The 13057-nt window shown below is 33.1% G+C and overlaps 1 protein-coding gene across 1 annotated transcript; it reads left to right on the top strand.

Annotated features, from left to right (window-relative positions):
- Nucleotides 1-9843: 9843 nt before the first annotated feature.
- On the top strand, nt 9844-10329 carry LOC119640159. Its single transcript, XM_038038015.1, has one exon. It carries the CDS (start codon nt 9844-9846, stop codon nt 10327-10329), a length of 486 nt encoding a protein of 161 aa, XP_037893943.1.
- Nucleotides 10330-13057: the final 2728 nt, after the last annotated feature.

The following is a 13057-nucleotide window of genomic DNA, read 5'->3' as shown; positions in this document are numbered from 1 at the left end:
ATTTACTTGAAACGCGAAATTGGTCAAATAGTTTAAGTTTCTATATTGTTTGTCTAGAATGTGTTTTAGGCGAAAATATTTCTCTGCTTATTATTCCCAAGCAATACTCTTTTGCTCCATTTTAATAAAAATAAACATATTAGACTTAATAGTTAAGTTAGATGTGCAAGAGTCGCATTAAAGTAAATGAAATTTTTTTTCTTGCAATTTATTCATAAAGAAGTCTGCATTGAATGGAATTTCACGCTATACATAGAAGCAATTTCGGAAAAAGCACATTTCATAAGCAATAGGATGGAAAAAAAGTAAGCGAAAGCTAAAACAAAAACAACTATATAGTTATTGTTCATTCTATTTCAAATGTATTCATTTGTTAAAAAATTCTATTGTTTTTCGCCATTACTGAAAATTGAGTGATACTCGCGGTGGATATTTGCGAATTGCTTTTGTTCCAAAGCAATTATTTCGGTTATTTTAATGAAGATACATTTACAGCATTTTAAATATTACAATAACATGTTGATATTGTTGTTGTTATATTCATCGCATAGAATAGAGTTAGCGAGGGAAAAAAATACGATAAATAATAATAAGGACAGTTACGGGGAAACCGAACTTTGGATACCGATCACATTCAATATGAAATATGCGACAATCAGAAAGTAATTTTTTAATTGTAGGCGCGTCACTTACCCAATTATGACGATTTTACCAACCAACTTTTACACGAGGCAGTTAAGTACTTCCATTAAATTGGAAATTATTTATTATAATCGGCAATTTAAAGTCTGCAATGTTTCAATGTTAAATACAGTAGGCCTTGGTGTCACTTTTGTGACCAGATCAAGCACATTTTCAGAATACATCTGTAGACCTAAAGAAAGAATAACGGGTTTTAATTTTCCCGTCGGATCGCTGGGATTTTAAACGTGGTGTCTACAAATAACCGATAGATAGATTGACCGAATGAATATCCAGATCCACGCTGATAAAATATATTCACATTTTACGTACCATGTTCTAAAGCAATCAAAGAGTCAATAGTTATGTTTGTATCTCCTTCTATTTTTCGAAATTTGTCCCGGTTTCCAACCCACCAAAAGGCAATCAAAGAAAGAAGGAAATCATGTGCGAATAAATGAGCAACTGAAAGGACGCATTAAATGGATCGTCGCGTGATTGTATGGAAAGACGTGTAAACAACGGAATGACAATTGAGCGATCAGATAGAAATGTACATAGAAGAACGCAAAGATGGACGGATGAATATGTGTGTAATCAACCTATGAATTACTAAGCGATAGATGAACAGATGAATGAAATTACAAACGCACGAACGGAGAGTTAAGTGAAGGGAAAGTTAGATTAAGAAGCACATGACTAAATGGGAATATAAACTGAATGAATATATTGTCTCACCAATAAATGGGAGACTAAACAGATTATGAAACGAACGAATGGACGTAGATAAAACACACAAGTAAAAGAGTGGGCGGATGAACTAGTAAACGGATGAAATCATGGACGAATAAACCGATGGACGGGTGAATTAATGGAGCGATGGACTGACGGACAGATACGCTGGCAAACGGCAAGATAAACGGAGGGAGGGACAAAAGCCAGTCTTTCGAATGGAACATCAAATGTCCAACGGCAAAGGAACTGATGGGCATTGGGATGAAAGCTTAATCAAATGAACCGCAAGAAAAGATCGGGCGAAAGCAAACAGATAAACCAATCACTTTATAATATCGGGCAGACTAAAAATACATATGTGCTATACACGATTTACTATGTATGATACGATATATCAAAACCAATATAGCGTATCGGTTAGCGGTGTATGTGTATATACGCATATATGTATGTATAATCACACAATTAATCCATTACGATTTTAATCTTAAAAATAAAAATCTTTTTTTTGAAATTTTTTAATTAATTTTAAATGGCATAAATTAGGTGATGAAGAATCTATTTTTACAAAATAATATTATTATTTATTTTGCAAAATAATATCAAAATTTAATTGCAGGTTTAATAGATTAAATTTTAATCGCACAGGTTTGCGGGGGTTTCTGTGTTTAAGGGCTAACAGCAGCAATCATCATCATTGTTTACGTATACAGAGAGAGAGAGAGAGAGAGAAAGAAAGAGGAAGCATCGTTCAGCCAACACGAACCAGTCAGAATAGAACAGGGTGTAGAAGAGAGTTATTAGTTTCTTACATACTTTGTAATGAAAAATCATAAAATACCATCAACAGTATAAAATTTCCAATTTACAATAAAATACAGTAACAAAAACTTAGTGCTGGTGAAAAACACAAAAACGTAGATTGCATAATAAATTAAGAGCAGATCCCTACAGAAGCATTATATATGGACAACCGACGCGCAGCGCACACAAGGTATTTACAAAACCGCACATCAAATAAATAAAAGCAATCAGTGTCCTCATTATCATTACCGACGTTATTCCCCCATTCAAACAATAAAAAAAACACACACGCTCACAAACACGCACACATGAACCACACACATTGAATGAGTCAGTCAGCGTTCGACAAGTGCAAATTTAATAGCAAACATGTAATGACCAAAATGTATAAATGTGTACCTGTACACTCTCTTCGTATGAAGTAATTTTATTATGTAGCCATACAATCATTGATTCTTTTATGTACATGAGTTAACAATTGCGGGCACTTTTCCATTTCAGACTTTTGATAAAACAGTTTTCAGCATCAATAAACACAGAACACAAGATGCATTTCATAAAAACTAACTTCAAAGGCGGTCAATAAATTCAATATTTTTATGTTAGTTTAGTTAATGAACAAATTACTTGCTTCTTGATTCCTCTTTAATTACTTTTCCAATTTATATGCTCAAGTTATGTTTTACAAGAATAACGGGACACTAATTATCTTATCTATTATTTGTATCATTTGGACTCATGCATCGGAGACCTTATTAGCAACGATTTATTCCTTCTCTCCTGTCTGTTATAATAAATCCTACAATTTCAAGAACTAAAACCGCTAAGGGAAAACATTTATTTTTATTTAAATTTTATTTATTCTCATCAATAATTTGAAACTCTCAACACTACAGTTTTACATTACTTTTTAGAACGTTGACTAAAATCGATTTGAAAACCACAGGGATGCATTTTTGATTATAGCTCAAGGCACCCACATCCGCCCAAACGAAAATTGAATAAAAAAGAAAAAATTAGATAAAATTCTTTCTTAAGCGCTAATGCAACCTTGCGAACGCGAAATTGGAAGTATTTGAAAAATTTTATATATTTACAAGAATTTTAATTTTTTTTAATTTTTAAATTTTGATTAAGTTGAAATTTTTTTAAATTGAAATGAAAATTTTTTAGTAAAAACAATAATTCCAATATAAATAATTTTTTTGATAAAGAGTTTTTTTTTTTAATTTTAGTCTTAATAAAATTTTCTTATTAAATTTAATCTTTTCTCCTTAATCTTTAATCTTCTCTTAATCTAATCTTCTAAAATTTTGTAAGGTTTCTTTTGGTAAAGAAGCCTAAACATCTCTTACCGCTTATGACTCTTCTTTGATATCCATATGCCGGCTTGTGATGTGCAAAAACGACTAGAGTACCGAAAATTCCGCAGTTAATTAAAAAAAAAACACAGAAATTTATATGAAGCGCCGTAGGTCTACGACAAGTATTGTTCTGAAATTTGAGACCCAAAAATTATAAAAAAAAGCAAGGTAAAATTGGAGTCGGCCAGTTTGTACAACTGCGTGTAAGATAAAGTTATTACGCGTTCCATTGCAAACATTACTTTTTTTTATTATTTCATTAGAGATCTAGCGGTGCTTCAGATTTAAAATTCTGGTCTAAATATGGCTTGCGAGTTAATGTCCACAAAATAAGAAAATTTCATACATTTTTTTTTTTGCATTTATTCAACTTGACCGTTCCTTTCCAAGACGCGTATAGCTTTCTTGCTTATTTTCCGCAACAGTATGCAATCAGCGCTCATCACTACTATCAAACTAATTTTGCTTTTCTTTCCATATATATAAGGACAAAAAAAATAACATCATAAGGCGTACAATGGAGTATAAGTCACCTGAAGCTCCCAGAAAAGTAAAACATTTTCGAAGAATATTGAAAATTTCTGCATATCTTTGTTTCTTAAGTGTTAGTGGAAACTTATCTAAAATTAATCAAACTTTTCGAAATAAATTAATTAAAAATAACCGTTATTCAAATTGCATTCAAAAGTGCATGCATGACAAGGAAAAAAACTTGATATGGGTAAAATTTTATGCCATATATTCATTCCTGCCTAGACTCGCATTATGCAAAAATCTCTCGATAATTTTTCCCAAAATTGCTATAATAAAATTAATTTGATATATTTTCTTTCTAGATCCAACTGTGATTATATATTCATCCGGCTTCTGTATTGGGTAAGTTCATGCTTCATTTTTGTTACAATGTTTACAAGTGAAAAGGAAATATATAGTGTTTTGAAGACGCCCTTTTCCACAAAACAAACAACAACATAAAATTATTTTCCTTTAAATAACTTTCCAAAATTGATAGAAAATTTATTTTAAAATGAATTGTGATATGCGCAACTCGATTAGAATCAATTTGTAAGGGTAAGAGTGATGTAATTGTATATACACACTTAATACCGTAACATTCATCATGGCAGGGATCCACTCCTTAAACTAATTTTTACTAATATATTAAAGTTATATAAAACTACGTGATTAATAATTGGCCTCCAAGTTGTCATTTTGCGGCGCAATAAAAACGAATGCTATTGCATTTTATGCATTCTTATGATTTTACGCATTGCACTGCGGAAAAAATCCTCGCTTGTGGTTAAAAGCCCTTATATATGCGTCTTACTATTTAGAGATTCTAATTATAAATAAAAGGTGTATCAATGCAACTTCAGATTTTATACATTTTTAGTTATATATCACATCAAAATCGAACACATTTTTGATTAGAGATTTCTTATAAACTGCACTACTTGTGGTACAAGGCCGTTTGTGCGGATGTATGCAACAGTGAGGAAGGCTTGAGATGGACCCAGCACAGGTGAATTCAGACACATTTTCTAAGGTTGGCTGTCCGGCGGTCTTTCTTTTCTTTTCTTTTCTTTCGTTCAATCTACAGGCAGCGAAATTTTAAACCATTTTGATGAAGTTCGGAACGCTGAAACGTTTTGATTCAAGGACGAACGTTGTTGAAAATAGCTCAGATTGGTCCACTTTTACGTTCGCTTTCCTTATAACGACTTAATTTGAAAAGTCGACGTGAGGTAGGGTATTGAATGGTAGGCCTTACGCCACTATAATGTTTTTATTTGTTGTTTTTAGTCTTTATATTATATATAAATAAATAATGATAAACCCACTAAGACTACCTAATTTAGGCTTAATACTTCTTAGACTACCAAATGTTAACTCATTTTGATACGGGATTATTGCTTTAGATCGGGATTTTTTATAACAAAGCTCAAGTGCTAAACATATTTCTTTACTTTCAAGCTCTAAAACCCAAAATGAATTTATTTTTATTACTCCCTTAGTAAAATCTTACTTCATTTTCTGTTTTGTTTTTGTTTATACAATACATTGTTCATAAATTAAGTTGAAAATTTCATTTGAACAGAGAAGTGAAAAATACATGGACGATTGTGTGTGTTTGTGTGTGTGTGTGTAAAATGAAAGAAAGTCATAAAATACGCGAAATTGCAATCCGGCTAAAGCTTATTTGCTGACTTGAGTAAGTTTTGCAGGCAAGAACATAAGATGCGGAATGAAAACGTAAAGACCTTTTTTAAATAGAGACTGAATGAGAGACGAAAAGACGATATGCTGAGACGATGATAATGATGCTGAGGACAATTTTCTTCTTCTTCTTCCTCTTTTTCGCATAATTTCATTTTCCCATGAAACAAGAGATAAAGGACATAAACTCGTGTACATATGAAGTTAATATTACTTGATGCAGAAGTAAAATTTTTTCTCTCTCTTTTTTTTAATAGTTGAAAAAAAACAAAAAAAAATAAGAAATAAAAAATAAGAAATGAAATCGTAAGAAGAGATGATTTCGCTTTTATCAGAGAAAAAGCATTTAATTTGTTTGAGCAGACGATGATATCACATCACATCAAGGTATGAGGGAAATAGCATCAGAAGATATTGCTAAAGTCAAAAGAAAATTAAATGAGGGAATTAATAGAGAGCTTAACAGGGATTTCCCGTATAAATGTGAGAGACTTTACTATCGTTAGTTTTATGTACGCAATGCTTGAAATATTTGTATTCACCTTACTTGGTTAAAAGAGATAAAACAAAACACAAAAATGTTGCTTTTCTTAAATCCTTTTCTTCTTCTTTGCGACTATCATCAACTAAAGAAAAGAGTCAAGAAGAAGGCCACGCCCTCAATAGGATTTGATTTCTTAATTTGAAAATTTGGCACAATTATCGAATAGACGTATAAATATATGCCTGCGTTTGCATTCGTGCGTGTGGGTTTTCTGTGCTTAAAAGCGTGTGTGTGTGTGTATATTTGTATGTTTGTTTACGTTACTAACCGCACCCATTGAACGCAACGGGTGGTCTTATCTCTAAATCCTCCGAATGAAGTTTTTTTTAACACCCGCTGCGCTTTTATCAAAGGATGTACTAAACCTACATAAAAAAAGAAAAAAAAAGAAACATACACACTTAATATTTACGTGTGCAGAGTACACGCTTACAAAAGAGTACTACAAAGATTACATTTCGCCAGCAAATTAAATACACAAATCAACGGTAAACGGACCTTTATTTTCCCAATCATTCACATATGCAAGCCGTCAATATATATATATATATATATATGTATATATATGTTTTATTTTTTTTTATTTTTATTTTTTTTTTTTATATACGTTTAGGAAACAACTAATGCTTAGCAGTATTTACTTCACCGATGCTTACCTTTGCCGTAACTAGTATTGATTACACATCACACAGACAAGCCACATACATATATATGTATATGCACATAATATAATCATCATAATAATAATGTCGGCATTATGTAGAGAGAATGATTTTGCCGCCAAAGACGCTGATTGTGTTGATGAAATTAAATTTAGAAAATTGGAAAAAATAAACACAATACACGTAGATCTATTGAAAATTACCGTGCACTTGAATAACACAAATGTATCAGTCTTTATAACCCGTGTCTATCTATTATTCGGAAAACAAAAACATATCATATTTATGTTTCGTTTATGTTATTAACAAATGCTAGAATTTTTCATTCGACAAATCATCTGGAAAATAACAAAATTAACTGAAATTCTTTTCGCTATACGGAGAATGCTTCAAACGCCTTTATGAAGTCTCTTTACTCTCTAAGACTTACTGCAACAATATGGAGGGTTATTCGCTCCGTGCTGTAGATTATGGCAATTCTAGTGTTAACTTTTTTAATTGGAGACAGTGTTCTTTATGATTAGCTTTTCACCCAGTTTTCAACGGGAGCTCAAAATACTCAAAAATATACTTTACTATTATTAGTTAGACCAAAAGATAAATGCTAAGATTAAAGTCTTAAACGACCAGCATGCAAGGATGTTGCCTTTTTGCTGAAACTCTATCTTGAAATTTGAGTTGTTTGTCGCGATCCTATGTCACATATATACTTTATATTTTATAATTAATTAATAAATTTAACTAAGCATTTTTATTTCTAATTAAGAACAAAATACGAAAATGCCCATCTTCAATATCAAAGGCCACGTGCAATACTTGCGCCGTAACAGCAGTAGACACTTAGGTAGCCATGGTGAAGCTTAACTTACCTAAAAATTAATTTAAGTCAAACCAAACGCAATGAAGTAGATACTAATTGAATACTTCAGCTAAGGATCTTCTAAAATTATGCAGAATCTAGTGGATACGTCTTGGCCTAGCTCTAGCGGTCATAAACTCCACCCGCGCATTCATCTTAGAAGAGATGGTGAACGTTATTCCTCTACCCGGAAGTTTTCGTTTGCTCACCAATTTCGCCTCTAACAAAATTCTACCCAAGAAGGGTCATACTTTAATTTTTTTTCCTTTTCTTTCATCTACGACTTTCTATCGCGCAATTCTCCTCATTCCTTTTTTAAGATCCTCGCTAAAAAATTTAATAATTGCAACCTTGTAAGAGCTGGTAATTTATTCAAAATTTCTTTTGCATCACACAATGTCCAAATTGTAATTAAATTCTTGCCTGTGAGAAAGTCCACAGTCACTTCCGCATGTCATGTCATTTGTCGAATTTGATCAATGCCAATAGGAAAAATTTTTTACTTTCCTTTACTGATGGAACTAAGACTGAGGTTGTCGGCATCGGTCTCTAAACATGTAAGTATGTACGTTGAATCTATAGTACTCCGAATGCAGCAAAGGTATGCAACCACGAAATGCAATAATAATGTGGTTCCAAAAATGTATACAAATAGAGTGTTTGCGGAAGACAGAGTCAGCCGGATAAGAAAATTTGGCTCGACAAAGAATATTAGAGTTGAGAAGTCGAGAGTATTGCCAAAGTAACATGTAAATAGTCCCACCCTTAAACGAATCGATTGTAAACAAAAGAGTATTATAGTGAAGACGTGCAAGTGTGTTCCTTTCTTAAAAAGAAGATCCACAATCTAGTGATACGAACCATATGCGAGAAAAGCGAACTTCGTAACAATATGTATACCTAATGACGAATGATTCAAAAACAAGATAGTTAATAGCCATACAAATTGAAGCTAGAAGGACGTGAACACAACATGTCCCGCTCATCTCATTAATAGAAGGAGAGGCACCCTTGAATGTATTATTATTATTATTCATTTCGCCAGAGAAATAAATTCTTAGACTAAACTTTTAAACCGCTAGAATCTAAGGCTATCGGCTTTTATTAAAAACTCAACCGCACTTGAGATTCGAACCCACGACCATTGACTTGCTAGTCGAGATTACTCGCCTTCGGCTACTCAGGCGGATCCCCCCTTGAATGTAATATATGAAAAATGTCTTACTCCCTATTAACAATGAAAAATTAATACATCGCATTAAACCGCAGAAAGATCATCGTCCGATTCAAAATCAAAAGCAAAATCGAAAATTTAGGCTTTGAAAATGTCCCTGCGTACTTGGTAGAATACACTAAGTATATGCTGCTAAGAGCTTCTACATATGAGCCAAAGCATAAAGAGAAACAATATAACGAACTATGCAAAACTAAAAGCCAGAAAGATATATGTGAATAGGATAAAACTCGACTCTGAACTTGTAAATTTGAGCTACATTTGTGGTCGGGCAAAAGGTGCTAAAGACGGCCAACAAACCAGATACCCGATGGGCCCTGGATACTGCCCTAAGAAGAAATTAGGAATTCCTTTCGCGGAGGTTACTATAGGAAAACCTTATAGCCAGCGACAGACAACATTTCCAACAACATGTACTTTCACGTTATTATGAAATCTTGCTTTGCTGCTAAACAGAAGAAGGGAAAGAAGTTAAATTGGAAAATCGTTAAAAGAAACGTCCGAGGCAGAATTTAGGAAATTAAGAAAAAGAAAAAACGCTTGCTTTCTTTCATTTACTTTGCTGAAAATATTAAACGATACGCTTCGTAACTCCTGTTTGTGTTTTGCTCATAAATCTTGACACAAATAGAAATTTTTCGTTGGAAATTCGGGCTGTTTTTAAAAAAATTTAAATTTTTCAATTTTTGTTTTTTATATTTTTTTTTTGCTAAAATAATACGAAAAAAAAATAGAACTTCGTCATGGCTGAGGGAGGCGACGAGACTGCAATGCAAAAAGACTTGGATAATGAATTTCAACGCTATCTTGGGCAGTTAGACAATTTCTTAGTTTCGATGAAACATCGAGACAAAGCATTAGCAACAGAGTGGATTGAAAAACTAAAGAAATCGAATAAAGATATACAAGAAAGAAAACTGCGCAATCGCTTTATCAAACATTTCGTTGAATCTACCAATAATGACAAGTCTGTCTTCTCGTCCAAGCCATTCAAAAATCTGCCGCAGTACTTCAGTGATCCTTTAGAAGAATTTAAATCATTGCTCCCGCTAACACCGGAGGAAATCTTACATCCAACCGAAGAAGTGAAACAAACTTATATATCGGAATTATTCACTAATGTGCCAGAGGGAGCGAAATTTTTGCAAGTGCAACCCGTACCCAGGCAAGGTTCATTTTTTATTCTGTTAGTCATCCCCGATGACAGTAAGGAAGGGGGGAAAAAATGAGCCAAAAGTCAACAAGACGATTTGCAAAAACAGAGCAAAAGGAGCGAACAACAGGAATCGGAAAAATAGAAAAGAAATATAAAAATTGCATAAATTATACGCGAAAGTCATATATGTTTGTCTACAAAAAAAAAAAAAAACGAATGAATAAAAATTGTTTATAAACTTTAAATATTACCTATAACGTTATTATATTAAATGACGCCGGCCGGTCACAGTGCGACTTTGAATTTAAGGAAAGTTGACATAAAACTGGAAATCTTAGCGCAACGAACAACGAACTTAGAAAGCGAAGGCGACAGCAAATTACTTCGACGGCATACATGGCAGAAACAACCTCGCAATCTTCTTTACACTATGTCATAAAATTGATGCCAAAAATAGACCAAATATATTTAACAATGCTAAGACTCGCTTTCACATACATAGGAGACATAGATTTCCCTATTATATCTAAATTGTTATGAGAGTCAAACAGCTCAAGGCTGTCAAGGCTCAAGCTCTTTATTGCAAAGAAATGTGTTGTGTTACTCTGTTCGAAATTATACATTCATCCCGATTAATGAGAGAGTTCTGAGAATTCTGAGTAAATTGTATCTAAAGGCATACTTCCACATACTTTAAGTAAAAGTCTCGTCCCACACCTCATCTACTACGAATCATCTCTCATCTCTCTTGAATTTAGACTTCTTTGGTCGTGGATTGTGAAAATGAAGGGAAATACTTTTGCTTACTTTTCGCGCTGTTCTAGTTTGCTATGAAAGGCTACAAATTTTCGTTTTATATACTGCAATATTTTTGCCTCCTTAAAGCAAGAACGCATATAGCAGAGAGCTTGCGTATCATATAGAATAGCATAAGTAATATAAGACATCCGAGGAGCAGAAATTACTTATAAGCAGATCTACCTAGAGAAAGTTCTTTGAGGGTTTTGACCTATGATACCGTCCTAAATACTCTTGTTATTATCTTTTTAGCGAATATATTCGTGCAACTATTTAAAGTTTGGAAAGGATTGTCGAACACATTCAAGCAATGATGTGTTATATTAGAAGAGCTTTTCTTCGAAAAACGTCTTTTTCAGATTGAAACTGGAAGATAAAGTATATAATGTCTGAATTTGTCCTACGAACGTTCCATTCTCTTCTATAATTTGGAAATCAACAGTCAATCATTAGTTCTAGAATATACCGTGTGCAAAAATATAACGGATCGTAATAAACCAAGCTTTTGGCTTAACGTATAAAGGCTATGGCCAACTGTAGGCATACGAGGAAGTCGATACGCTGTGGCGATACTGACAGAAAAGGCATGTTTTTTGCCAAATCAATGTCCAGTTGCGTTATATAAAAAAATCGTTGTCGTCGCTTGTCTATTACTTCGTCCGTGAGCATATGTCAGAGTGTAACACGTCCATTTGGAAGTATGTAAGTTAGCTCATTGAAGCGAACATAATGTAGGATGTGGACCAAACAAAAAGCACTGAAAGCTTGAAATGTTCATTTTCTTAATTGGAAGACAGCATCCGCAGCGGGGTCATGACGAACTAGGAAAAATAAACGCAATACAATATTTAAAGCGCTGGTCAGGGGCAACATTCACACCAAACGCGGCATCGCCAATAGGTAATTAGCTGATCGTAATTGGTTATGAATTATTCCCGTTGGAGAACATTATCAGCAGATTAGTTTTTCAGTATAACAATGGTCGCGTTTAGGCTTTTTTCGTTCTCATAAACACCTTTTCCCAACGAAGTCTTCCCGCCTGTCTGAGCAATGTTTGTCTACCCAAAAAAGCGCGTGTACCTAGATGGCCTCAATTGTCTTTTCGCCATTCAATACATGCAATTCTATGCACCAAATGTGCAGCTAGTGCTTAAAAATATTTGAAATAAATTGTTTTTTCTTTCGGAAAAAATGGGCATGACTTGTAGTTACAACTGGTACATATTCAAATCAAGCAAAACAAGAAAGGTCAAAATCATCGAATTTAAGCGTCGTGTACGGTGGTGCTTTACATTACTGATCGAAATACATTTAAGCATTATTATACATACACATATACGTGTAGGTTTATTGCTTCTGTGCCTAAGTTTTGCTGACTTTAAAAATTAAAATATTCGAACGTAGGCTGATGCACGTACCTAAGCTCCCATTCAGATCGTTTATAATATAGTTCTATGAAAGAAAGAAAGAAAATGAAAATCAGAAAACTCACGCGAACATTGAAGAGAAGAAAAGCAAATCTTTCTTCGATAACGGTAAAAACCTTCAAACGGTGTTAAATATAAAAGTTATTTATAAAAAAATCCGCCTGAGTGGCCGAAGTCGGGGAATCTCGACTAGTAACTCAATGGTCGCGGGTTCGAATCTCAAGTGCGGTAGAGTTTTTTTAATAAAGCCGGAAAGCCTTAGATGCTAGTGCTTTAAGAGTTTAGTCTAAGAATTTATTTCTCTGTCGAAATTCATAATAATAATAATAATATTTACGAAAAAATTGTAATTATAACAATTGTAAAATTTAAAAGTTTATTGCAACAACTCTTTCAGATCAAACATCAAAAGTAAAACATTATGTATTAAAGAAGTCATTATTAATAAAAAAATAAATAACTTTCTATTAAGATAACGCATCGCAATAAGTATCTCATGTACACACGCGCTTTACGTTCTGAACATGAATAGTTAACTTTGTTTTTTGATTATGTTGTAATAGTATGAAAAAAAGG

This window comes from Glossina fuscipes, unplaced genomic scaffold, assembly GCF_014805625.2.
Source record: "Glossina fuscipes isolate IAEA_lab_2018 unplaced genomic scaffold, Yale_Gfus_2 115, whole genome shotgun sequence".
NCBI lineage: Eukaryota > Metazoa > Arthropoda > Insecta > Diptera > Glossinidae > Glossina > Glossina fuscipes.
The sequence above is the reverse complement of the archived record's forward strand: the minus strand, read 5'-3'. Positions and strand labels throughout refer to the sequence as shown.